Source organism: Falco biarmicus, chromosome 4, assembly GCF_023638135.1.
Source record: "Falco biarmicus isolate bFalBia1 chromosome 4, bFalBia1.pri, whole genome shotgun sequence".
Classification (NCBI taxonomy): Eukaryota; Metazoa; Chordata; class Aves; order Falconiformes; family Falconidae; genus Falco; species Falco biarmicus.
In genome coordinates, this window is record NC_079291.1 from 53,715,871 (window position 1) to 53,743,487 (window position 27,617).

At 41.3% G+C, this 27,617-nt stretch overlaps 1 protein-coding gene across 4 annotated transcripts in view; it reads right to left on the reverse strand.

The window, feature by feature from the left end:
• DPP6 (dipeptidyl peptidase like 6) overlaps positions 1-27,617 on the reverse strand; it is a 572,305-nt gene that overhangs the window by 20,459 nt on the left and 524,229 nt on the right. For all 4 annotated transcript variants that reach the window (XM_056336842.1, XM_056336840.1, XM_056336844.1 and 1 more), the window contains exons 13-16: positions 23,504-23,611; positions 22,824-22,915; positions 21,174-21,221; positions 18,873-18,991 (exon numbers count right to left, since the gene is read on the reverse strand). In XM_056336842.1, coding sequence (XP_056192817.1) covers positions 18,873-18,991; positions 21,174-21,221; positions 22,824-22,915; positions 23,504-23,611 — 367 coding nt within the window. The remainder of the gene's footprint in view (positions 1-18,872; positions 18,992-21,173; positions 21,222-22,823; positions 22,916-23,503; positions 23,612-27,617) is intronic.

A 27,617-nucleotide genomic window follows, 5' to 3' on the forward strand; every position in this document is an offset into this window, starting at 1 on the left:
ACAGTCTGGGGCCATGCTGCCAGCGTGCAGGGGAAACCTGCTGTTGAACTACATTGAATATCAAAAAGCCCAATTTTTTTTTATGCTTCAAAATGAAGACAGCTTCAAGGTGCCAAGCCCCTTTAAGATGCCTTGAGTCCTTGAACCTACAGGCAAATCCTGTGTCATCACCAGTCATGTGCACCAGCGATTTGTGTAAAGCTGGTTGAGAAAAAAACCCCTCTGAAACACGGTAACTGAAAGTGTGCACACAAATGGCAACAGAAACGGGTCACTGAGCCATCCCCATCCATACTGGTTTGGGAAGCGAAATAAGTTCTTGAGAGATAAAAAGACTTTAGGGCGGTATAACTGTGCCGGTGGCTTTCCCCATCCCATCCCATCCCATCCCATCCCATCCCATCCCATCCCATCCCATCCCATCCCATCCCATCCCATCCCATCCCATCCCATCCCATACAATCAAGAGTGTTTTGTGTAGGTCTTACCTATACAGACAAGAGGCAGAAAAGGGTTTTATTTAAAATTAACCTGACTGATATGGCAACCTGACTTTTGTTTCCTAGTAATTGAGAATTTTCTTCATTAACAAGCCAATTTCTTTGCATCATTTTCTTAGACTGCAGCTAGGTAAGTATAATGCACAGAGGAAAACTGTGTTTTACTCATCAGGATTTAGCTGAATCTACCTTTCTACTGCCAATACACATTGATATGCTGACCATACCTGTTTATAAATCTGCCCTGCTTTTTCCCTGCAGTCCCAGAAGCCAGTCTGCTGGAAAAGCAACAAATCTAATAAACATGGGCATGATAAAATCATCACTGAAAATAAAAGCAATCCTCCCAAATGGCTTCAATTGGAGCTAGAGCTGTCCTTTAATTAACACAAAAATGCCTAACATAAAGAAAACAATAAAGAGAGAAATACAATGCATATAATCCTTTTATTTTCTAATTTATTTTTTCTTTCTGTGTTGGCACTGGAAAACCTGTGAGAAGCTAATAAAGAAAAAAGCTGGTATGTAGTTTAGAAAATTCCACTTATTACATATTGTGTTCCCTCGGTCTGTCACTGCCTTACTGTTGTCTCCTCAAATCATATTTTAAAGTGAGGTCCCATACAAAGATATTCAGTTTGAGGTAATGTAAAACAAAAATATTTAAAAATATGCATGATTATCCTTGAAAAAATAAGACTTCTGAGTTGCTGAATTTTTATTTTTAAACAAATGAGGAAGAATGGCAAAGACAGAAATCTACAGAGTAGAATCACCAGCTTTATGGGAAAGATTACTGTCAATATTAAATATTCCTAAAGATGACATTCCAGTTAAACAATGCATTTTACTTGTGAGCAGGCTGAAAGTCATTAAGAAGAAAAATCACTTTTTTAGGAATGACGTAAATTACTTAATGCCAATTTTTAAAGTAAAACAACCTAGTTACATGCTAGACTATGTCTTTTCATACACACACATCAAAAGTCTTTCAACACTCACAAGTTGAGTGCCTAACACCTGACAGGGATAGAAAGAAATTCTTGAAATTAGGAAGTGTATATTCATTAGCTGCCTCCCATACTTTATTTTTAAACCTATAACGGTGTGACAGTCCCATTACACATGCCATCTGGTAAATGCCATCCACTGTCATTTGTGGATCTGAGAGTGAAACCTAATTTGTTCAGTGAACTGCTGGGAGCTGACAGAAGCAGAGCGAGGACATCCTCTGCTCCGTGTCTCCTCTCTCCAGAGCCCTTTCAAACGGGCTTTGATTGGGACTCCTGAGCCCTGGCACATTCTGCTGCTTCTGTTCTTTAATCAGTGCTGATGAGTGCCCGTGGCTGCCTGTCCCCCTTGGAAACTTTGCAAACGCTCTGCCTCTTGCTTACACAGGTCCTGTGTGCAGATCAACTTCAGGCGCAGGCTGGAATTCAGCATTTGCCTGTGGCCCATGCAGAATAAAGCACAAAGTGCTGCCCTTTAAGAAAGTAAAGCAGATACCAAGCTGCTTTGGCCCTGATGTAGAAAGTTAAAGAGACACCCAGCGCATACCGCATAGCCTGGATGGCTGTTCCCAAAATCCTGGGCGGGCCACCTCCCTGCATGCCGAGGGGATGATGATGATGCTCTTGGGTTTCTTCCCCCGGTCCTGGCTGCCTAGGGGTAGTTACAACCAGGGCTGCAATACACCCCGAGGCGTGGGACCTGGCATTGCTGCTCCCTGCCATCTCCCCCAGAATTTTTAGGATGCTGGGTGGCACCGTAGGGGCTCTGTAACCCCGTGATCCCTCTCTGCATCCCTCTGGCAGGAGCAGGACCAGGAGCGCTGGAGTGCTGTCAGCTGGAACTGCTTCACCAGGCTTGCAGGCTCCACTCCCCTCTCCTCGGCACCAGCGTTGCACCAGCTAACTCCAGTAACCTGACAGCTGTTTTAATACTGCTGCTTTATTTATAGCCTAAGAGAAAGGACCAAAACTATTGACAGGAGAACTTCTCTGTGTATGTCTATACATTCCTGGATAGACGCGTAGTTAATAACATGGCGTAAATCCCTAGTTACAGGAATGAGATTTTCAATTAATACAGGTAGAATTCTGTCTGGCTTCATCATAAGGCCTATGACTTTAAAAATGTTACTCTCATTTTCCATGCTAGAAGTAAATTAAGCCGTACTACTATAATGACATGGGCAAATTTATCATGAAGGAAGTACTACCCGCTGTGATCTGAAAGTGCACAGAAACTCACTGCCTCAGTAATTTGACAAGAAAAAGCATTGGTTGTGGCTTGTCATCAATTTTTTAAGCAGCTTTCATTATTATTTCCAACAGGGTTCTGCTTAGACACCATCAGAAAGAAGGAACTCTGGATATTTAGGTGGTAAGGTATAGATTTCCAGAATAAAAATGGAAAATCGTACAACTTTCAACAAAATATTTACCAGACATTTTTTTGGTAATACTTTAAAGAGAATTATTTCACAGTATTCCCGATGTTTTCATGGTCTAAACAGCATCGGGAATTATATCAGTTTCAACTTGAAAATATAAGTAGTGATTATAAAAAGAATATGAACTAAAATTGCAAAAAAAATTAAAAAAGGTATTCAAAGTTATCTGAGTGTTAAGGAAGGGAAAAAAGAGGAATTGTCTTTTTCTCCTCATCCATATTCTCAAAGGCTTCAATGTGGCAGATAATTTCAGACCAGAAGCTAAATTCACAGTGTGTAAACAATGAAAATTCAAATACTCTCTGCCAGCGCCACCAGCATATCTCTTAAGCGCTGATGAATGATTTAAAAGAGCAGCTGCAAGCGATGGGAGCTGAGAGGGTCTGGCTCTGCACAAGTGAGATAATTGTCAACAGCCATCTCTGTGTACAGATTCCAGATCTCTTTATTTGCTAATCCATGAATTATTTATGTGTGCTGCATAAAGTTCATATGTTGGGGTGATATTATCAGCCCAATAAATAAAGACATGGGGAGTTCTGTGAACCGGTGCTTACAATTAAAATATTTCCCTCTTCACAGTATTTTCCAGCGTACACTACAGACAGATGTTCGTGCTGCTTGCTTTGGCCGCCTTGTTGACACAAACATCAAACAGATTTGTGCTGCTATTCACCCTCCCCAAGGCATTTAATTTTTTAATCTAATCTTTACTTCCTCAAATGTAACTTGTCTTGTAAAATAATCAATACTGTCTTGTTCTCGGGCAAGATGCAGGACTGCACAAACCACACGGATGGTACTGCTTGTTTCTGCCCTGTCTGATACTAGTAATAAATTTCATGCTTACTTTATGTAGAGCAGAAATAAATCTGGTTATTCTGAGGTGGCTTCAGTTAGCAGTGACTAGAGGCAAATGAGCAAGAGCTTTGTCCTTAATTATACCACACAAAATAGGTCCGATGAGTTCTTCAAAAGGTTGCTTGAGTGAATAGGCATGGTCAGGTCCTCAGTCTGTTCCATGGGATTTTGAGAGGCGCCTACAAGCAGCGGTGTGGGCAGCTGGACTGACACTAACTGGTTCCATCCCACTGACTTCCCTCTATGGTCTCCGAAACACCGAAGGATGGGGGACCTCCAGGTCTGAGAAGACCCCCTCTTGCTTCTTTAGGTAATTGTGTATTCAAAAAGTACTGACAAATGCCCTCTAAATCTGTTTCCACTGATGTAATTCCTACTGTTGTCTTGCTTTTCTGGTTGGAGCTGCCTTCTGACTTGAAGCTACCCTGGATGTCACTCTGATTTACACCTTTTTGGGGTTGTTCCAACAAGCTGTTTTCTACTAATCATGAGTATTCCCATTATATTTAGAGCAGTCACGTGTCCCAGAGCTCTCATCCAGTAGGATAAACTAGAATATTTTAGCTCCCTTTTGTAAGACATAGTTTCTTTTTCTCTCACTCTAATGCAAGAGCGTTTTACATTCAGTTCCTCCTTCCTGAACACTAATGACCAGGACTCTACCCCTGCTGCAGAGGGTGTCTTAACTGGTCCTTATACAGTGAAACTGCTACTTGCCCGGTTCCACAGACACTTGTTTCCCTGTTCCATCCTAAAAGAGCATTTGCCTTTTCCACGACCGCAGCCGGTAAGCAGTTTGCAGACTCCAGTGACCAGCACTGCATGCCCAGGCACCCATGTGCTCTTCTGGGGAATTTGTAACTCTTGAACTTCAAGCACATGAGACAAACCCTTGCCCTGAGTCACCATGTGCTTAATTTTGCTCTTTGTACTATTAATTTCTCCCACTCCAGCCCTGCAAGACAGCCAGCTTCTCCAGTATTTCTCTCTGCCTTCTGATGATGCTTATCAGCTTTGTGGCCTTAACAAATTCCATTAGCTGTGTCTAGCCTTGGGTTCCCAGGCTGCCAGGGAACAATCTAAGCAAGGTCATTCCCAAGACCAGATCCTAATGAACCCTGCTGCTGATCTCCAATTAGCTTTATATTTCTCTTCATCATAATCTACTGCCTTTGATTTATGGCTCCCTCACAATTCTTTTACTAATCCCCATCCTCTCCATCTTAATTAATAACATCCAATGAGGTATCACATTGAGTGGGCTGAGTGAAAGTATTTCTTTCCTTTCATGAGGCTTTGGCTAAGGTTTGCAAAAGCCATAAAGCAATAAATGCATGTGGACGGTTCCAAAGAGGAGCACAAAACACCCAAGACCTTCAAGAAATGCTGCAGGTACATTCACCCATCATAGTGATAAGATCAGCTGTAAAAAGGAGGTAGGTGAGGAAAATTTGCTTGCAGCGTTCCTGAACCTGACAGTGCACCACGACTGTGTACCTGGAGATGTACCAGAGGCAGGAGGGAACCACTCTAGCTCACCTGGGGACCACTGACTTCCCAACAGGCCAGGGTGTTTTGTTCTAGCGTGCTGGTTCAGGGCTATGGCTGGAAGAACAAATCTGAACAGAGAAACCCCTGCACCCAGCTCTTTCTTTTTCCAATTTGTGTTCTATTTCCTGCTATTTCTAATTGAATTCCTCATTAATTTAACCTCTCTCAATTCAAAATTAATCCAGGCTTTCTGTAAACTTTGAAAAGAGGTGAAAGCAAAAGTTTAACATTTGTCCCTGTTTTTAAAATGTAGGTTTCTTATTGGATTAGTATATGCTAATCCTAAGAGAAATACTATATGCGAAGAAACATGCCTGACGTTTTCTGTATTCTCTGTCTACCTTGGGAAGTCACTGGATAACTCAGGATACCCAGGGAGGTTGTGCATTCTCCATCCTTGGAGGCTTTGAAGACAAGACTAGACAGAGCCCTGAGCAACCTGCTCTGATCTCTTCTCTGATACTGCTTGGAGCAGGAAGTTGCACTAGAAACCTCCTAAGGTTCCTTCCAACCTGAATTCTCCTAAGATTTTGTGATTCCATGATTAAAAAGTACCACAAATGTCAGGACTGTCATGATGGAGAGACTGTGTAGCCATGTCCCCCCGGTAGAGCTGGGGAAGGGGAGGAAGAGCATTGCAGTCCCTGTTACTCTTCCCAGCTCGTCTAACAAACCTACTGCTGATATATTCAAGGGAAAAGGGTATTTCCTTGTAATCGCAGCATGAAAGAAAACAATCTCTCTTCAGTGCCATTTAAAATTCATTAACACTGACAGAATAAAACTTCATTGTATATTTTGTGCTTGTTCCATTAAAAGCCTAGTAGAAATTGATTTAAATAATCTTAATTTATTCTTTTCCATGAGTAAAATCCTCTTGCAATAGAATAATGATATCCTAACTACTTACGTAATAACTGATGCTGGATATTAACTTTAAAAATGACAACAACAACAAACCATAAATAATGTTGCTTCACATTTTCTGGTTATTAAGCTGTTTTCCTCTCATGAGTTCTCAGGTTTTAATATATCCTTAATGCACTGACTGCATTAATAAGGGACTAAACAAGTATCATGCAAACAGAAAACAAAAGCTAGCAATAAACCTTACAGCTGATCCAGCTGGCAAACAAGGTGAAAGAAGCAGTTTTCCTTAGAGGAAGCTTTAAATCTTGCGGCATGGTAACATCTGTACTATCCACTGCAGAATAATGAGTTCATCGAAGGTCGCTCATATAGCTGGAAATAACGCACATGCACCCTAGTCTGAACATGCAGGAGGCCACTGCCTGATTTGTGAAGCTTCATTATTTGAAGCATTGGAGGAAGCCTGTTGTCATGGTCATTTATCTCCTACGAGTGGAGTTCAGATAAAATTTTATATATACAGAATGACCGAATGACAAGAACCCTGGCTGTAAGCAGATGATAGATCACCTTCCTCTGGGCAATGCCAGACAGCTCATATTTACAAGCAAGAATCAAAATGAAAACAGGATCAAAGCATGTAAAAGCAAGGGACACATAGTGCTTTGCAGGAGGAGGGCATTTTAAAGGGGATAGGACTTTCACATTCATTCCACAATACTTTTTCATACACTGGAAATTACAGGTATTTTCAATTTTTTTGTTTATTAAATATTCATGCATATTGTTTTTTTCCCCCACTTACTCTATGCTACCTAGTATTTATGGGTACTTCACATTAGATTAAAGATGTATAACAATACAGTGAAATATTTTATAGCATAAATGAATAGTCTACTTAAAGGAAGACAAAATGCGACCAGAACAGCCACAAAAGCAATCATTTAAATTAATCTCATACTACTTTAATCACAACATTGTTAACAGCTGATAGAAAAGAAGTTCTCTTTCAAATTCCAAACCACTAATAGCATCCTCTCTTTTCCTGGAGAAAAAGCCCTTGTGGTATCTTCTGTTTGTGCAAAAGGGATTTTTCATACCAGCCTGCTATTCTGAGGTCGTACGAGCATGTGAGGGAGCGAGAATGAGCACTCCCCACCCTGCCTTTACCCACGGGATTTCTGACCCATGAACTACACACAAAGGAGTGGAGACGCGAGAGCCAACCTTGGCTGTTAAGTAAGAAAGAGAGTCAAGTGAATGCAAATATGAATTATATAGTAATTATAATATAAATAGGACCCAGAGATTAAGTCTGTGCATGCTTTCAAACAGCAGAAACTAATTTAAGCCTCATAAGCCTCAGGAAAAGTTCCAAAAGGTCACAGTTTGCCTGGAAGCACTAATTACAGCCTCCCGCTACTGGGTATACAAAAAACCAAGCGTTGTCGTAATCATCCTTGTATAGGAAACCATTCTGGTCACAACAGATAACAGTCACCCAGTGACCTAATATGTGAGCAACCACCGGGAATGCCTTGCAGGCACAAGCACGGGCGCTGTGCTCATTTAGCATTCAGCTGGGTGGGAAGATGCGTGCACACCATTGGGTCATGCTTGGTTCCTGGAGGCCGTTATCACATTGCAGGACATTTAGCAGCACTTCAGCATGATGTCCATGTTTCTTAGGCAACTCAGATGTTGTTAGCCAGATATTTTGGCGGGGATGCCTGCCTTGTGCAGTAGCACAAGGATAGCATGCTCTTGGGGATTGCCTGTGCTGCTCTACCAAGAAAGACACCGCCATGCTCAGACCTCGGTAGCACAGAGTGTCAGGCACTGGCTTGCCACCCCTAACGGTAGACTCCAGATCCAGGCCAAGGACAGCTCAGATAGTTCAGCAAATCTTAACCTCCACGAGCGGCACATAAGGTAATAAGTAGCAAACCTTTCTGTTGAAGAATATTATTTTTATTCAAGAATATTCAAGTATTACAACACTTGCTGTAATGGAAAATAATGGCAGATAAAAACATCACGTATTTTTGAATAATAGACGCTATAGATACTACTCTACTCTGGGGGACAACAGTAATAAGCTGCAGTCATCAGATGGCCCACGAAATACTCCCAAATCCTCACTCTATGGTTCCCTTAAAAATTTAAACTAGTACCATCCACTTCCGTCCCCACCTTGGCCACTTGGTCCCATCCCAAGCATTTCTTGTGATCAGAAATGTTTGTACAACCATCCAGCAGAATAGCAGAAGAGCTTCTAGAACTGATCCTAGCAGAAAAATAATATTTAATTTTCATTCAGTTCAGTTCCCGGACCCAGCTCACAGCGAGCCTCGCTGTGGCACTAATAGCAGACTGGTGAAAAAGCCCCCAAGGTGGACAGAGGATGAAGTCGCCTCTTTCAATGGCACCACTGACTTTGTCTGCCAGTCCTTGTGGACATACAGTGCTGTGGTCCTCTGAGACGCACTGATGAAAAATACAAAGTGCTTTATAGGGCGTTATTGCATTTCACAGCACGGTGAGATGGGGAGCAGAGAGGCATGATCACTCAGGACAGCAGGTAGAAACCACCTTCCCGTGAGCCTCCTCCTCCTCCTAGTCACCACCTGGGAGCTATTGCTTATGGCACCTGCAGTAAGGAAAGTACTTAAAGTACTTGGCTGAGGACTTGAAAGTACTTAAAGCCTTGGCTGAGGACTTCAGAGCTACTGACATGGCTACACTGAGGTGTGGAGGCAGCTGGTGTATCGCCCTCCCAGACGCAGGAATCAGCCTTTCACATTTATTTAAACCAGGGTTTACTGCACTTCTCTATCTATAGGCTCACGGGTTGGTTAATAAAACTCCTTTTCAGCACTAGTGGTTATTTCAGCATCTAATTAAGTCTCTTTAGGCTACCTCAATGACATCATTGATTATGACCCTCACCAAAGGTCACCTGAATTGCCAAGCTCTGGCCTTAGAAAGCATTTACTTGAATTTCAGTAAAAAGTGCTTTGGAGATTCTCTAAGATGCTTTGCCATTCTATGTAACTAAGTTTAAGTAGTGATTAAATGTAGGTATTTCCCCTCTGTGCATTTAAGGTTTGCTTCAGGCCTTAGAGTGAGATACTTGTACCCACAGCAGCAAGTTTTCCCCAGATACCTGCCAGAGATGTCCCAAGGCATGTGGAATGGTGACCTGGAGAGGTTAAATAGGAACTTCACTTTCTTCATCTCTCAAAAGCGAGAAAGACTTTCTACGATTCTAACCTGGGTGTTACTGACAGAAAGCACTTCCAATGAAACACTGGCCCTGTAGCCTTTGACAAGCCAACACTTCTTCCCCTGTTCAAGTCCTGCTTAGAATATCAATACTTCTGTATCACCCACAAGGAGCAAAACGCACACACTTACGCATCTAATAATCCTCCAAACCCTAAAAACCGTGGGATGATATTCCCCCTGGGAGTAGCACTGGGTCTCCCAGTGCCTGAAACACTCACAGTGCTGTAAAAACATAAAATACATAATGACGTGCTTTAAGCCAAAATGGGTTATTATATTTTTCATAACTGTTTTACTGCTGCTATAACTCAAAATCCAATCCCTTTTTGAGAGATCGTTGCCTATCTCTGAAGGCACTGAGCGATGCTATGGTGCTGTGGGAGGCCGGTCTTGCTGCAGACCCATCCCGCAATGTGCCAAGGGGCTCCCCTGCTTCTTGGGGTACCTCCAGCTCCCGCTGCGGCTGGTGGGAGTTAAGAGCATCCAGCACCTGGGAGGACTGGCCCTGCACTTATTAAGGCCTGCGATGTAATTACAGACTAGTTATTGAACTGCCATTGAGACGAAACATTGTGTGGTGCTGTGAGCTAACAGCAAACGTGTGCAGCCATGCCTTGTTAACTCTTCACTACAGTATGATTTAATCATGTTACATGCTGGTTTGTTACAGGAGCACTCTCCTGCATACTAATCTCTGGGTTTCTGCTGGGAAGGTTTCCCTGCAGTGAAAAGATTGAAGATTCACTGAATCTTTCAAAACCACTCTGGTAATTTATCCATCTAGGAACCTCTATGCCCTGTATTGTTACTGCACATTTGAACAGTGCAGTCAGTAATGGATTTTATTTTCCCAACACCTCTAGGAAGCTGGAAATACAAGACCTGCTTCAGTTCTCTAAAGGAACTTGTGGCAGAGAAAAGAATCAAACCCATGTGTCCTAACCAGCATTTTGCCGCTGGTTAGGACTTCTCAGACCACTGCTACCAAACATGCCTTTGACCCTCCATGCCTACATACAAGCCAATAAATTAGGACAACTATCATAAACCCCACCTGTTTATAAGTATATGTATCACAGGTGACCACATTCAACTCAGGATTTAGAGAATCCAACAGTACTATACAAATAATATTATTTTGTTATAGAAAGGGTAAAAAGAAAACAACTCATCTACTTTTTGCAGACACATTTGCCTAAATATTGTGTTGTTTAATAGGCCATAAATAGCCAAATATACCCAGGGAAGAGCTAAGCTGTGGGCTTTCATTACTGCTTGCAGTGATGTTTTCCTGAGCATAAAAACTACTAAGAACAGTCTGGTTCCAGGAGTGCTATTGATGAGACTGTGATGTGCAAGATTTCTGGGTGATACATAAGGCAATATATGAGCAATGGGGTTAGGTTTTGTGGACAAAACATCGGTTTAGGAACTTGTGCTTTATCAATGGTTGGTAAACATCTACTGATTCGCAGCTCCTGGCATCTGCTTGTCCATAGTTAGTACAAAAAAACCTTGTCTCCAGATTTTCCATTGCTTTCCGGGGATGGTTGGCCTGGCCCAAATGGCACAGGTTAAAAGGTCTGATTAAATGAAGGAACTGAGAAAGATGTTGAGAAAGGTTCATTATTCTCCTGCCTGAAGGCATGAACCAACCTCTTATTGCAGAGCTGGGCAGACACGTCCCTGATGGGTACATTATTGCAAAAATCCTGAAGAGGTTAATTATGCACCATGTGCTGATGGAGACAGGCTACAGAGCTAGATGCATTTCTGCTCTGTTCCAGTAGCCCATGGTGCTTTCCCTTGGAGTGCTGTCTTGCAATATGAGGAAGGAAATGGGGGTCACAATACTTGACTTGAGATGTGGCCATAGGCGACCCACTAATTCTCGCTGTACCTCTGCTCCCCACTTGGTAAAAGCATGAAAATTATCATCGGGGGAAAGGTTGCAAAGGGCTTTACACGTCTTTTCATAACTCAAAAGAAACACTTAGTGCAGTATTTATTTTACCAACAATAAAACTTCAACACTCTCTTCCCTGTATCCTGATAAATCTCAATATAGAATTATCCTGAGATAATAAATAATATTAAGCTTTTCCTGTTAAAAGAGACTTAGATGTATAAATCACTGCCAATAATATCTCTGTAATGATCCCATGGCCCTCTCATATCAATGGAGAAACTGAATCAAAATGTGATTTAACTCACCCATGGTGAAAGACAAATCTCGTGATCTTCTTTACTGAGGCAGAATGGATTCAGGCACTTTTATTCAGAAAGTCAGTGGCTAGCAGTAGAAGCCTCTGGTTTTTTTGTGATGAATATTACAGGCAAAAATTTCTCTTGAGCTATATGCTAGAACTAGGCCATTTTTTGTGAAGATTTGTTGACTAAAACTCATACTTCTAGGATTTTATGGTATTTTAAGGGAAAAAAAATCCTGAAAGTCAGAATTATAAAACATGCAGGTGAAACTGACTGAATCCATAAGAAGATGGGAAAAGTAAAATGTTTGTTACAGTGAAATTCCTCAACAAATCCAAGCACCTTATTGCTTTTAATTTAGCTTTTCTTTGGAATGCTATCCAAATTAGCTGGTAATCCCAAGAGAGAATAAAATACTAGGAGATTTTCCAAGGTATAGACCTCCTTAAAGAAGACAAGGTCTTTATGCAGTAATGGCATGTAAGTAATAGCCATAATACTAGAAACAATGCCCAGAATTTTATGTTTACTTACATTAAAAAAAAAAAAAATAATCATGGGTTTTAAATCCTTGAGCTGTACTACGGCAATGGTAATGGTTCTGGATGCTGGCATTTCCAAGGGTGTTCCCACCCACCTGGCTGTTGGCCGAGTTTATCTCATGCTGTACAGCATGGGGCTGTACATGAAGCGGCATCAATGACCTGGCTTTCCCGACCACCTCCAGCCTCCTTTAAAAGTTCTTCTGCACAGGAGTGCTGCTGGCTAGTGGTTTTTAGTAAAAAGCCCTTGCCACGTTGTTAAAAGAAGGCAGGAGAGGTGCCGGTTAGCAGTCACTAACTGGGTTTAGAAAGATTGCACTGATCAAGGGCATGAGCCCTGTTTTGAATTCTGGTCCCAACAAGCATGAAAGCTGAGCTGATGCATTCCTCTAAAGCAGCCCTTATTATAAATTAACCAAGTCACTTAATGTCTTTCACAACTTAGACTCACACTAAAAATTTCTGTGCATATGCTATCCTCCAGAAGTGTAACCATACATTTCAGACTTGTATCATCTCTGTGGGCAGCAGCTTGCGCTGTTACCACATCAGAGAGCAGAAAAATTTAGATTTGGAAAACGATTCCCAAAGGTGGGTTTAGACCTCTCCATACTGAAAGGCTGAACCTTGCTAAATCATGCCCTGGACTCAATGGTGTTAAAATGTCATTAAATGCGAGGTCAGGACACCCTGCCAGAAAGCAGAGCCAGATGATTTGATGAACATTGGTAGTGAAAGTCTTTGCTGATGCCAACAAAAATCTGGAAAATAAAAGAAATGTAGAATAATGAAGGGACTTTTTAATGCTCAGAATAAACCTAGAAAGTGGAAGCAGCAAGTAATGCTAAGTGTTCCCATGTCCAGATGGTGCTTCCATATTCCACCAAGAAGGAGGGAAGAAGATAATTAAATTCTCAAGAAACAGTTTAAGGAGCTGAGAAGTTTATAGCTACATGGCTGCCTCTATAAAGAATAAACCCGCAGCACTTGTCTTTGAAACTCATAAATACACAGACAGAATGAATTACATGTACAATGGTATGAGGAACCTGACTCAGATTATCGTAAATTTGCTTGTGTTGCTTCCCCCTCGAAGGAGATCCTTAAATTGCAAAGTTTTCCTACTCTGTGCTTTTGCACCACTTGTTCCCTATTTATGGAACTGAACCAAGATTTTATCTGGTAGGACCTAAGAGCTATAAATCCTATTTTTAAAGATTTCACAGGCCTATAGGCATCCTTCAGCATCGTAGGGCCAGGAGTGTAGTTACAGAGCTGTTGGCATCACGGCTGCTGTCTCCCAGGTCATACCTGGGGAACAGCAGATGTATACCCAGATAAATCCCTTTCCTCTTGGTTCTTTAGGTATTTTATCAAGCACAGCTCAGTTATATCATTTTGGTCTACAGCCACAAAACTGTCTGCTGGGAAAGGCAGAAATGACTTCATTCCTGTTACCTGCAATTACTGATCTACAGCCTCTAGGATAAGCTGCTGATAACCACAGTGATAGAGAGGACATTCAAATCAGGTGATAATACTTTACCATTTTTGTTAGAAGACTCTACTTTCTCCAAAGGGAGAGTGACTTTAAAGTCATTTGACCTGCACAATACTGACAGTAGACAGTATTGACCAGTCAGCTACAAACATGGGTTCCAGCAGAGATAATCTTCAAAGAGCTACACTAAACTATAGAGATTTTATGGTATTTTGAATCAAAACAATCTTACTGTTTCTGGAAAAGGCGGAAGGACTTGAGACCTATAGAAGAAGACGGTGTTCCCTGTTCTGTTGATCTCTTATGAAAGTGAAAGCTGATTTTTCCCAAACTGGTCAGTGCATGAAAGGATAACACAGAGAGCAGCAGCAAAGGCACTGCTCTATCACCAGCAACCCTGCCAAGCATGAGACAATAGTTTTCTCTTAATCCTCATTACAGTCCCCTCCCCTCTGTGTAACTAACAATTTTCTTTGTGTCATCCCTAAAAATGATTAATACTTCCCTGATAACGCACGATTACAGAGAACTTTAATTAGCAGGCTGGTAGGCATTCCATGAACAACACCCCCTCTATAATTTTCATCGTATATTAAATGGCATTAACTGCAGCAACGTATGCATGTGCCAGAGGTCTTCTTCACTATTCCTCTTGTCTCAGAGCTACAAGGCATTAACCCTTTGTGGGGAACCTCACACCTCTTCAAGTGCGTTGAGCTGGACAAGGTCAGCTTATGGCTGAGGTCAGTTGGTGGAGACTGACCAGCTAATGTAAAGGATGCTACGATGCCACTGACCGCAATAAGCAGGGACCTGAACTCCAGGGTCCAGAAAATCGTTGCCAGTTCTGTGTATTCAAGCAAAAGCCTCAGAGACTTCACAGACTTTTTTTATGAGAGTGAAGACACTGTAACCAAATCAGCTACATGGAGTACAAGTCAGACTGCAACAGAAATGGTTGCACGTCCTTTCTTCCCCCATGAACAACCTCATTAGGACTCGTTTTAATAGTGCTGGCAGGTTACACTGGGGAGTGAGGGAAGGAGTCACTGAAGACAAGTTGCATCTCTTTAAGGTGGAAATACTAAAACTGCACAGCTGACTACAGTGGTAGTTGTTGATAAGGCTTCATCCCTCAGAGGAGAAGGAGCTATCACCTAAAAATGGGCTTCAGTGCTTTTTACTGGCTCAGTGTCATCCAGCCTTGCACCGTACATGTCTGAGCCCCATTAAAGAAATAGGAATAAATTGCTTTCCACAGCCAAATCTTGTAATTTCTTATCCTTTTCTCTATGCAATTAAAATTTACATCCGATTCCAACTGAGAAAAACCTCATCCTCAATTAAATTTATGTATGAAGTAGCAAAACTCTTCCATTCAGATCTTCTTTCTGTTTATCTTAGAGGGAATCCGTGGCAGTGCCAGTGCTGCCTTACGAGAGGAGACAGAAGTGTAAGCCCATATTTTATGATGAAAATGACAGTAGGAGTGACCTTGGTCCAGTACATATTGCTTTTTTGACAGTGTCTAGAGGAGATAATCTAACAGCAGTCTGCAAAGCATCATGTTTCCTTAGATCCTGCTACAGTAATTCAATCATGAGCATATAAAATTAGATGAAAAATAAGGTAACTAGCCTTCTGGGACTGAGTGATTGTAATAAACGTTGCCTCCTGACAGTAAGCATTACATTGTCCTCTTGAAAGAGAGGTTACCTTTTATTATAGCATACTTCTTCTCTCATTTCAGTCTGTGCCAGGTAGCACTGCTGTCAAGCCTAGTCTGGCAGGACAGCAAAAAATCCTATAGGACAATTATATGCTGTCTCTAAGGTACCAAAGCAGCGAGCAGAAAACTACCAACTCTTGACTACTGGAATCAAATAAGCAATGCCAGACTTTTCTTTGTTTGTTTGTTTGTTTCTCAAGTTATATATTTTCCCTTTCCATTGACTTTCCTTTAAGTATCACAGAGTACTTTATAAGCATTAGTTGCTTAATCAAATCTTTGAGATCTTGCCATCCATTTTAGAGAAGTTAAGCTGAGTCACAGTCGTGTCTTTGTCTCTAAACTCAGTGAAGTTTGCAACTGAACGTAACAAAGCAACTTAACAAAAGGGATAGAGAGAAACTGAGGTATGGTGGAAGTTAGTCTCTAAGTGTCAGTACAGAAATTGTTTTCAAGCCATAAATAATTGCCTATGCATATGTCCTGTGGACAGCTGAGAAAATACCATTTTTAAAATTATTTCAGGCTTGATCACAGAAAAATAATTTATGTTTAGTTACCTTTGAAGATACATATGGGTCTGACATAAAATCATACACCAGTTACTGCTACAAACACACACTTTTGCAGGCAGTCACAGAGTATACACCAAGACCTGAGCTCTGGGTGTTTTTTATACAACGTAGATGTAGAAGAAAGCACCAAACAGCACTAAGTACTACCTGCCACTGTCTGATCATTAACATTGACTCCAGCTGTGATTTTTTGGGGGAAGCAGAGATGGGAACTCCTGGCAGAAGCGCTTGGGTAACAGACATTTTAAGATCAACAGTTGTTTGCTCTGCTGGGTAGATGCTGCTCTACCTGCTTCATCAACTGCAGGATAAGCTGGGCTCCTTTATATAGCCTTGTTCAAGTAGCTTTTCCATCCTTGTGTTATATGTACATATGAATAAATATGATTTCCTGCTAATCAAAAAGATACTAGAGCATGACCGCTTATGGGCAACAAAATAATACCCTGAGGAAGTGAGGCAAGGGCAAGGTCTAGCAAAGCAGCCCGAGGAGCTGGGGCAAAGGAACTCTATTAGTTCATCCGAGTGATTCTCCATCGACCTCAACAGCTCTACCCCAGTTGTACGGCCAAAATCTGATGGGAAGATTACTTTTATCCAGAAGTCTGCATTTCAGCCAGAACAGATGTTTCCACTGACCTCACCCACATCAGCTGTAACAGAAACCAAGTGGAGTTGTCTCTGCTGTAAATGTACCCACAGCAGATATCTGAAGTTAAATGGTTTCTACACAAAAAGCAGTAAAAAGAAATGTTTTTGTAAACTGCTTGAAAGCAAAGAGGTTGAAAGACCTCTCACTTTCAGTTACGTAAGTAAGGAATAACTCCATCAAATGTAATGATATTTTAACAAAATCATTGAAAATGGAAATCCTACCAAGGTATCTCTACTTTCTCCTGCACACATAATTTGCAAATGTATCTGGAGACATTGACATCAGCTCCATAGTTCAAGCTTTGCTGCATTTGTGCTACACTGAAAATACAGTTTGAGAATTTAGTCCTGTATAATGAAAATTCAAAGATATATTCAGCAGATGTAAACAGATTTAACTCTACTGATGTTATAATGGAACTATTATTTACAGCAGCTGAGAATCTGGCCCACAGCTTGTTATGCAAAATCATTCTCTTGTATACTTGGATTAACGTACATGCTAATAAAACTCATTAATCTCTTTAGGTATCACTGCAGGGTTTTGTGAACGAGGTATAATGTAATCCAAACATATCACCTCATAACTTGTTGATAGGACCCTTTAGAAACTGTAATCTTGTTATTCGCAAAAGCTTCTAATTACAGTAAAACAATTATCTTGTTGCAAAGGAAATGGACACTGTCTCTAGCAGCTACTGACAGCTATTCTTGAAATGAAAACAAGAAGAAAAGTATATAGGGTTTTTCTTTTAAAGAGATAGACTTCATAAATATGATAACACTTAGCACAGAACTGTATGTTTAATGGGAAATGACACTTCTCTGCATACGTGTGCCGTAAGTATAGATTCAGAGATATACAGGTAGTCCATTAAGTTAATTAGGCCACTGTACTATTAATGCTACTTCTCTGTACTGTACTGCCAAGTGTTTTTTAGAATAGCTATAAACGCCCCTAAAATACAGTCTGTCTTTCCTTCTTGGGGCAGAACATATTTTTACAAAAATCCATGTCCAGACATTTTGCTTGGTATTATGTTAACCATTCTATTTCTTCACTTTATCTTGATTATCTTGGTTTTTTCCCATTTTGCCATCTGAAACACTTCTCTGTCCTTGATCTTCACCCCAAACAGGCACTGGCACCAATGAATTTTCGCCAGCCAGAGAAGGGGCTGCCCATGCATTGCCAAACAAACTGCTGATGTTCAGCAGAGACAAGACTAAGCTGCTCTGTGACAGCATATACTTTTCCTTACGCTACAAACATTTGCTTTCTCCTGAGCTGTTGAAAATAAGGCATTTCTTGTTGGCTCGCTGTTTTGCAATAGTTGTTTTAGAGGGCATGCAGCCATTTACGCAGCTTTGATCATAGCAGCGGATGACTGGTGTGCATGCATTGTGCGTGCAATTTAGGATAATCAAGCAGAATTAAATTACATAGGATTAAATGCTATGGAGTTCTGCATTTTGTCTTAACAGACCTGGAGTTTTTTCTTCTATGACTCTTCTGAAATGTTCTCTATCTTTAGCCTTTTGGATACTTTATGGCATTTTCATCACAGGAAATCTCTGTCGGACCTGGAGATTACTCCAAGTCAGGGTAAATTTATGGTGAAAAGGAGCAGTGAAACACTAGATACTCTCTACTCACATTGCCCATTACGTAGCTTTCTGAAAACTGCCCTTTCTTGGCAAAATGTCTTTTCATTGTAACTTTGAATCCCCCTGTTCACAGTAGTGGTATGAGCTGATACATTGGGAACTCAGTCTCAGTCACCCACAATTCCTCCCACCTGGCTGGCTTATGACCCACAAGCTTTCTGACATTTTATGTTCTCTAGGTTTTGCTGTTACTTTAATTTAAGGATGCTCAGAGTGGCTAGAGGAATGTACCTCTATTTCCAAAAGTCAGAAAAAGGTTGCACACATCTGCTTTCTAGTGTGTGTGTCTGTGTGGGGGAAACACAAAAGAAAAAAAAATTAAGAGTAATTTAAATGCAAAGTGACTCAGATACTTACGGCCAGTCTTTCAAAGCTGGCCACAGTTACACAGGATATCTAAAGATATCGGTGGTGGCTCTAAATGCTATCCTTAGGCACAACAACTGTAATGAAAACCCCCAACATACCTTCACATGTCAGTAGGAAGTATTCCAGATTGTGACTGAAGGATGCACTGAAATAAGTACAGTTTTCGATCAGATCACAAGACAGACACCGCCTGTTGAAGTTTCCATTTGTGCTTGCGCTGAAAAAGTTAATACAAGTCCATGAAGGTCACTGAGCAAATGTTATCTGGGAGCAACATTACTTCAACCTTACTGTACTGTAGAACAAGAACATAAATACAATGTGTCCAACATTAGTAAGAGACAAAGCATTTCCATTTGGTTGAGTTTAAATAGCAGTAATGGCTTTTTTTTTTTTTTTTTTTTTTTTTTTCCCCCCTGAATGGAGAATGTATAAAAGGATACTGGTCTTTTTTTGCAAGGTCAGGTGGTTATGAAGGAAGGTATAGTTTTTAAAAGAAAATGATGGTTGCAATTGCATAAGAGGAAGTCATAATTTGGTGAATAGAGGTGTGAAACAATGGAGCAGTATTTCTACACCTACTTATGACAGAAAATGAAGAGCTGGAATTGTTTTCTTAAAGCTTCTTACTGGTTGCCTCACAGGTCTGATTTGCTAGCAGGTGCCTCAGAGGCCAAAGCCCTTGTTTTGGGTTTGAATAGATGCTCTTATAACATCCAAGTAGAAAGGAAAGACTGTATTTAGGGATCTGTTTCTGAAGAAGGTAACGTGGCCTGTCCATATGCTCAGAAGTGCCTTGTAAGGGTCTATTATACATTGAAGAATGAGCAGATTATGAGCAAATATTAATAAATAACATTTTGCATTGCTATAGCATTTTGAAACTTCAAAATGCTTTCCGAATATTAACTAATAGATTTTTCCAGTGTTACTGTAAAGCAGATCAGTGTTTTTTGCTACGGTTTCATGGTAGGAAGAGATGAGGCTGAGCAACCTGTTTAGGGCCACAGAGACTGAAATGAGTAGCTCTTGCATCTTACATGGTTCAGATTGTGTCTCTGACTTAAATCCTGCTTAAAGCTACTAAATCAAACAGAAAAAGAAAAAAAACCCAACACCAAAACAAAAAAACCAGAAAGATCTTCATCTGATATAAGCTGTCAGAGCTCCAGTGGAGCTCTGTGAATGAATATATGCCAAGGTTGCTGCTGAGCTGATGTCCCTGGGCTGGAATGAGAGACAGGCAGACTACCCAGTGCAAGAAATCAGAAATCTGAAGTGAGGCCAGGGTCACAGTGTAATCCAAGTAAGGTCAAGGACGTTGACATTTTGGGCATCTCTTTACCTGTTGCCTATGTGGGGAGATGAGGTTAATGAGGAACCAGGATGAGCTGCATGCCAAGCTGAGCAAGGTGTGGGAAGCAGTTTGACTCATGCCAGCAGCTCATGACTTGGCTTTTAAAATGAGATTTTCTTCCCATTTTAATAGAAATGAATGGTCAATATAATTTTGATTTTTTTTTCTCTTCAAGAAAATAAACACTGAGCTGAGCTACTCTCAAAAAAATGCGGAGTGCAGAGGCAAGGCACAGAGGTCTCGAAAGGGAAAAATGATTCAATTACAGGTAATTTAGTTCACTCTAGTTTCCTTTCCACTGAGGGAAAAAAGGTATGATATCATGTTAGAGCAGGAAAACGTACTGACTGTCCCTCATCAACTGATGCTGTAGCCAGCTCTGCCCTTCGCTGGAGAGGCTGAGATGACAGCAGGGTGATTGAGAAGAAAAATAGGACAAATGGAATAGTGATTCCAGAATTATTATTAAAAAGTTGGGGCTTCCTCCCCTTTTTAATCTGCTCCCATGATACTTCACAATAGCTACACTACCGATAGCTTACTATAAACCAGTTTTTTATTTATCATACAGTTAGGTAGAATACTAAAGACATCTGGAATTTCAGAAAAAAAACATTTGCAAACATAACATATTGTTATTTCTTCTCAATTTCATGAAAAGGTGAGGTGCTAGAAGCTTCCAGGGAAACTGCTATCTGAAAGTATAAAACCAGTTTATACCATTAGTTTATGTAATTCTGAATTCTTTCAAGTGTTAAGCAGTTCTGCTGGAAAGTTTTGTGACAGTTTATCAGTCTTGAGACCAATTTAAAATTTGCATTAAAATGAGAAAATTGCTAAATGTAAAACATTTCCAAATGTCAAGCATTTTGTGCTCTCTTGTTACACTGTTCTATCTATTCCAGTGACACATTGCAAAATCTTGAAATGCCATTAAAGACAAACACATAAGAAACTATTTCTATTGCCATCACTTATGTAATGATTCGTGTAAGACTGAAAAAATGGGAAATTCTGTATGTGAAGTTAATAAAGCACATACCTGTATAAATGTCGCCTCCTTGGCAAATCTTCTGTGCTGTGGAAATAACTGGGGAGAAAAAAATCAAAAGACAACTGTATCATAATTGTATCATCAGAAGGGCATTTACAAGTATTTCACACAAGATTTTCATTCACATTGCCATTTTCCTGATCTTGTAAAGGCAAGGAAAGTTCAAAATGAATTGGAAAAACATACAGAGGGACACACCGCTGCAGAGGTTCAAGCAAGTATGTTGTAGGCTGCACTACAGTTAAAACAAGCATAGAAATGGTCCTAGAGTGGTCATGGCAGTGGATCAAAAAGGATCAAATGATTAAGTGAAAGAACTTCACATTTTTGCCTCAAGATTTATGGCTCAGAATTTCCTTTCAACACCTTTCTTTTTTCTTTACAACTAGTTTTTACTTCTCTTACCACTTTTCGTTCTTTGCCCAGATACACATCTAACCAGGGTCTGATGCAAATCTCACTGAAATGTCCTCTTTGAAGAAGGGAGTTGGACTTTGAGGGAAGACGAGTATGAAGTTAAAGAATCCCTTGTTGCCCTTGTTTTGTGCCGAGACTGTGGTGAACTCCTTCTGGGGCTAAAGAGTGACAGCCCTGTTGTGCACTGAAGGTAACAGAGAGGTGCCGCTGGAGGTGGCCAACCTCAGCCCAACGTGCAGGTCCAGACTGATCCCCCAGGTGCATTTCACGTGAATAATGACAGACCACAGGATCAAATGTAGTGTCCGTGGGGTGAATCACACATCAGGCAGGATATTCAGCCCTGCCGACCTGCTTCCAAGAACCTGCACTTGCCTAGATGTACGTTCTGATGCACAAATTGTACGTGGTGTTTTCTGCTTGACTGGCCAGCTCAAATGCAAATAGGACTTTGGTGTTAGCTTGCTGCTCAGCTCTGCCAAGTGCTAAAGACACTTATATCGTACTGAAGTTATTGGTAATTGAGGGCATTCAGAACCTTGAAGGAGCATCGTGCTCTTAATGATCATTCAAAGTCTGCCATATTCCAGAGACTTTTTACTCAGCTATTTAGTGACCTTAAGAAACTGAGAGGTGAAAGTCTTGTACCCACCTGAAACTTTGCCTGGAAAGGAAACTATATAGTATTTGATTTCAGCAAGCCTTCCAAACATTTTCTTACATAGTTTCTTGAAAGGAATTTAAAAAAAAATAAACATTTACAGGACTTACTTTACAAACATAAAGGGCAAGTGTGAAGAAGGCATTTTTTTGGTATTCTAACTAAATACTTTTTTTCTAATGCATTGATATTTTTGCAGGTCAATGAAGGATTCTTCCTAAAACTGACTAGGTGGTCAATGAAAATAGATTCATTCCTTCAGAGGTTAATATCACAAGTTGTAGCAGGAGAAATCGCTCTTCTGCACAAATGTATAGTCACAGCACTTTCTATATAGTCACAGAACAAGAGGTTCGAACTATAAAGAGGAAATCAAAACAAAGCAAAAGATATAAGTAATGGTGTGAGAGGTTAAGCCAAAACGGAGAGAGCTTCTCCTCTCTTATCTCCATCGTCTTATACTCAAATATTTCAGGCACATAGACACCACCATTGTAACTAACCCTATAGTCCAGGGCTAAACAAAGGACAGCTGATTCATCAGACCAAAGTTGACTTACATTTTATGCCTCTTTTCATCATATGCCAATATCTTTGTCACATCCCAGTCGCCCGATGTAATAGACTGTAAGTTGTCACTGCTACTATTGGGCTGCCGGAAAGGAAAGAGAATTAGTTTTCTTTATCCTTAAAAGAAGATATCTGAGCAAAGCTGCTCTTCTGAAAAAGGGAGCTCTTCAGACTCCATTGCCTTTTAAAAATAAACCAGGCATCTGCAATTTCCACCCCTCCCCCTGCTATTTCTGTGAATCTGCAGGCATAGAAATAATAGAGAGTCAGACTCAACCATAACTCCAGTGAAGATAATGGGATGAACACAGCACAGAACAGCTTCAAACCCCTTCCTCTAATCCAGCATGCCCACGAGCTTCTGATTAATCCTTCATGGCAGTGCAGGGATTTACTTATTTACGTACAATTCAGGCGGCATTAAAAAACCAAAACAAAGCAATGATATTGTTTGGCAAGAGGCAGTTGGTCAATCTTTTTCTTCTGAGTTTTTCATTTGGAAATTCATGTTATCTTATGCCCCAAATAGCATCATTCAAGGTTTTCTTTTATGCGCAAGACCCACATTCTACATTTGCACCTTCCACTCTTGCCAGCAGAAGCACAGATACTGCTTTTTATTGCTTTCTGCTGCAGGTGAGACCCAGGAAAGTGGCAGCGAGTGAGTCACCTGTGATGACGACATGGCGATGTGGTAGAACTTCCCTCGTCCTCCCTGGGGAATGGCTCGGACAAAGAAAAACTTCCGCCCGTCCTTGGAAAAAATTGGCTCTTCATTCTGTAAGCGGCAAATGTGAGGGTTGTATTAACAGCAATTTATTGTATTTAAAATTGCTCAGCACTGCAAAAACCTGTCAAATTAATTCACAGCGGAATAGGGAGTGCTCTTTAACAGCAACCTGAGGCAAATGAAAAGCCCACTGAAAACTGGAGAAAGTTTTGAAGATGATTGCTCCTTGCTCTCAGGAAAGCAGACACCTCTCAGCTGTGGGAGGACAGGGAGAAAGGCAGCAAGGAGAGTTCCTGGGCTACAAAGTAAATTCCCATTTGCAAAGCAAAATACACACATACAGCTGACTGCTCGGGGCAATTGGAATAAAGCTTTTAGAAATGGTTTGAATCTCACTGGCACAAGTATGACAAACCCTGTTTACTCTCCTGGAAGAACTGATCTATTTCTGTCCTCGAGGAAACACAACTACCAGCATCTAACTGCTGTCTTTTCCTACTCTCTTACAAATGCTTATTTCACTGAATTATTTATGAAAGCAAGGATATCTTGAAAAACCATCTTTGACACAGAGCTCCCAGGTGAACGTGATGATTGACTTTTATTGGGTGACTAGAACTTTCAACCAGATAGAAGAGACTCAGCAGAAGGAAATCAAATACCACATATGGCAAGCAAGCATTTCCTGGAAGGGTCTTTGTCTTCTTTTTGTACAGGAACCCTGAGGCACAGGGGAAGTCTCCACTGCAGGAGATGGTTGAACAACAGATTACAAGGGAAAGCAGAAGGATGGTCCATATGGTGTGGCACAGTAGCACTGTACCGAGGGAACGAGCTATATGAAGCTCCTCTACTCTGAATCTGAAATAGTTGAGAATAAAACTAGAGCTGAACCTCTGCTGAACCTCCCCTGTGATGTCAGGCTTTTCTGGGGACTGGCTTGAGCCCTGCCTTCCCTGGACCAGCTTTGTGGATCCTTCTTCTTCAAGGGCAGTCAACAGGGGAGCTGCTGCTCAGCCTCTTCGGGGTCCTCCTTTGGTTCAGTGTTAAACACACCAGCTTTCTGCTTGGCCCATGTCGAGATAGCGCACGGAGCCAGCAAGAACTTGATTGTACAGGGAGAACTTATGGCTAATGCAAACACCTACAGCAAAGAAATAAACATTTTTATTTCTCATAAGCTAACACATTACTCTTACTGTACGTTCTTTTGTTCCCAGTTCTTTACTGATTAATTCTTTTCCACTGTTTATCAGATCTATCAATACTGCGTTAGGTGTTCAAACTGTTTGTTTTTCCTTTTATTTCCTCCTGCTTAGGTTTTCAGTATATTTTAAAACATGCCCATTTACAGCTTGTTGCAGCTCTATGAAATAATGGTTTTACTTGCTTCTGACATTGTTCTGGAACCTGAAACATGAAACTCTATATTATTTCCAAATGTCTTTCATGACAGGAGAAACCTCATTGAAAAACAACTGTGATAACTTGGGCAAACCTTCTGCTTGATAGGTTTTCCTTTACTGAGGTAAATAGCAATGAGTTCACCCTACATCCCTGTATCTGTGCCTGCTGCATTATATATTCCAGCAATCGGTCTCTGCCAGCGAGAGCAGGCGTTGTGCAGATTAGTTTGAGGTTCATTCGGAGTTACAGGGGAAGGAGGTACATGGCACAGGTGACAGATGTGAGGCTTTAACACTCGGCTGATATTGTGAGACAGCCTGTTTGCCTCTGTTGCTGGAAAGACAATGCATTAATACAACCAGAACTTTGTTTAGGGTCTTGGCAGAGATGATGACTTATCCCAGATGGCAAATGTAGGGGGACAGGACATCAGGCTGAAAGGCTTTTGGAACAGGACTTTATACTGTAGGGAGCTATAACAGGCACATAATTAAAATATTCTGCATGTGATACAAACAGTTTGAGCCTTTGGTTGACTATTATTGACTGAATCCCACAAACAACTCTAGAACAGAATAGCCCTCCTTGAAAACAATAGGAGATTGGTTTAAGTGCTGGTAAAAGAAAATACTTTTCCCATGCAGTATGTAGGGAATTTTTGGATATTGTTGCCACAGGAGGATTATGGAAGCAGTTGGTATTAGAAGGTGCAAAAAGGGATTGAACAAACTCATGATTCATTAACAGATCCTAAAGAGAATAGACATGGATATAGTCTCAAATGTCTGCAACCATTTTATTGTGGATGGTGGTGAAATATGAGAGGACTGGAGGGCGGAAAGCAGCTGGCTCACACACTGTCCTTAAATACCATCAGCTGCTGTGCCTGGTAAGGACAGAATGATGGAGCAGAGGGAGCAGCGGTGAGACTCAGGGCACTTCTTAAGTCCTTATGGCTCTTCTTGCCCTTCTGCTCAGCTACATCTCTGTATTTAGACACATGAATTCTACCCAAACAGTCAAGGCCAGTGTCCAAAAATCCTCTACTTTGTGCAGATGAAGGACAAAGTTGTTCTCATGTCAGCTGCACGTAGCAATAACGCAGGGCTCTCAGACTTAGGTGTAAGGGAGAAACAAATCCACAGCAGCTTAAACTAAAGCTTAAATCTGACCAAGTGTGGGTCCCTGGAGCCACTGGCCCTTCTGGGACCCATGTGAACAGACAGTGGTTCAGGAAGCAGATCTACCCAGGACTGCTCATCTGCAATGGGCGAGTGTCCCCTGGGTGGAGGAGGAAGGACATAGAAGGCTGGAGCTGAGGACTGCCCAGTCAGCCTCTAAGCTGAAAGAAAATCACTAAACAAAGGATGACCCTGTGGCTGGAGAAGCAATCGGTGGGACTAACAAACCTACATTGCTATCAGCAAAAGAAAGGGACAGCAACTCCATCTCTAGCAACGTGTTTCCCGCTGTGTATCAAAATGATGCCACCAAAGACTTCAGCTTTGGTGGAAAAGATAAGGTGATGGCAGGCTGCAGGAGGGCACTGTAACTCTGGAAGGGTCAGTGCTGCAGTTCAGAGTTGCGCAACACAGGTCAGTGTATCTGCAAATGGTCGGGAGAAGAAACCAAGGAGTGCCTCAGAGGCTTATCCCAAGTTAGGTAGAATCAGGATGGATGAGGGGACATGCTAAATGCAGTCTGAGCTTCTGTATCTTGTAGAGTGGGGCATTAAGTCCTGAAGTAAGAAATAACAAAAGGAAAAAAAAAAAGATAGAATGTATTGAGCGTGTTCAGCTGTGTTTGGAGAGGGATCACTGAGCATCACTGGATCTGCAGCCACCTGAGGAAGACCCCTCTGGTGAAAGCAGGAAAGGCAAGGAGCATGCAGGATGGTGGGGAGTGCACAGGTGTCTCTGACCTGGAGGATTTGCATGACCAAACGTGCACTGCAATGAACATTGAAAGAGAAATTGCCCCCTTTACGGTGAGTTGGAATGTAAGAAATCCATGTGGCCCTCTAAGTACAGCACCACCAAACCCACCCACACATTAACATGGGCCAAACACTCATCATATTGCAGCATCACAAGTTGCAGCTCCAAACTGGCCTGCCTGTGCTTTCATGGTTCAACACATTCCCTGCCTCCTGCTCTTCTGCAGTATAGTGCCTCACATGCTTTTGGCTGGACTCCATGTATTTCCTCACGGAAATCAGAGGGAATGCAGATTCTTTGAAATTTGTTTTTATTACAGACTAAGAATTATACTTTGGTGAGAATTATGTTGTTCTGATTCATCATCAAGTTTCAGAAAGGAAAGCAAATAATCTGAATAACCTAATCCCTTCCAACTGATCCTCTGATGCTTTTTTCCTTCCTCAGCATGGTCTCCTCGCCTCTCTGTCTGATCCACCTTTGCCCAGATCCCATAGTTCATGATTTTGCTCTGCAGGTATTTATTGTTTCATGGAAATGTCCCAGTACTTTGAAGTGTCACAGGGCCATAGCTCTGACAAACAGCTGGGTGTGACATGAATCCTTTTAACTCTGCATTTTGGTAAACACTTTGTGGAAATCCAACAAATTGTTAAAAATGTGCATTGGCTTTACTGTGACAATGAAGGCACCTCCTCTTTTGGGCACAA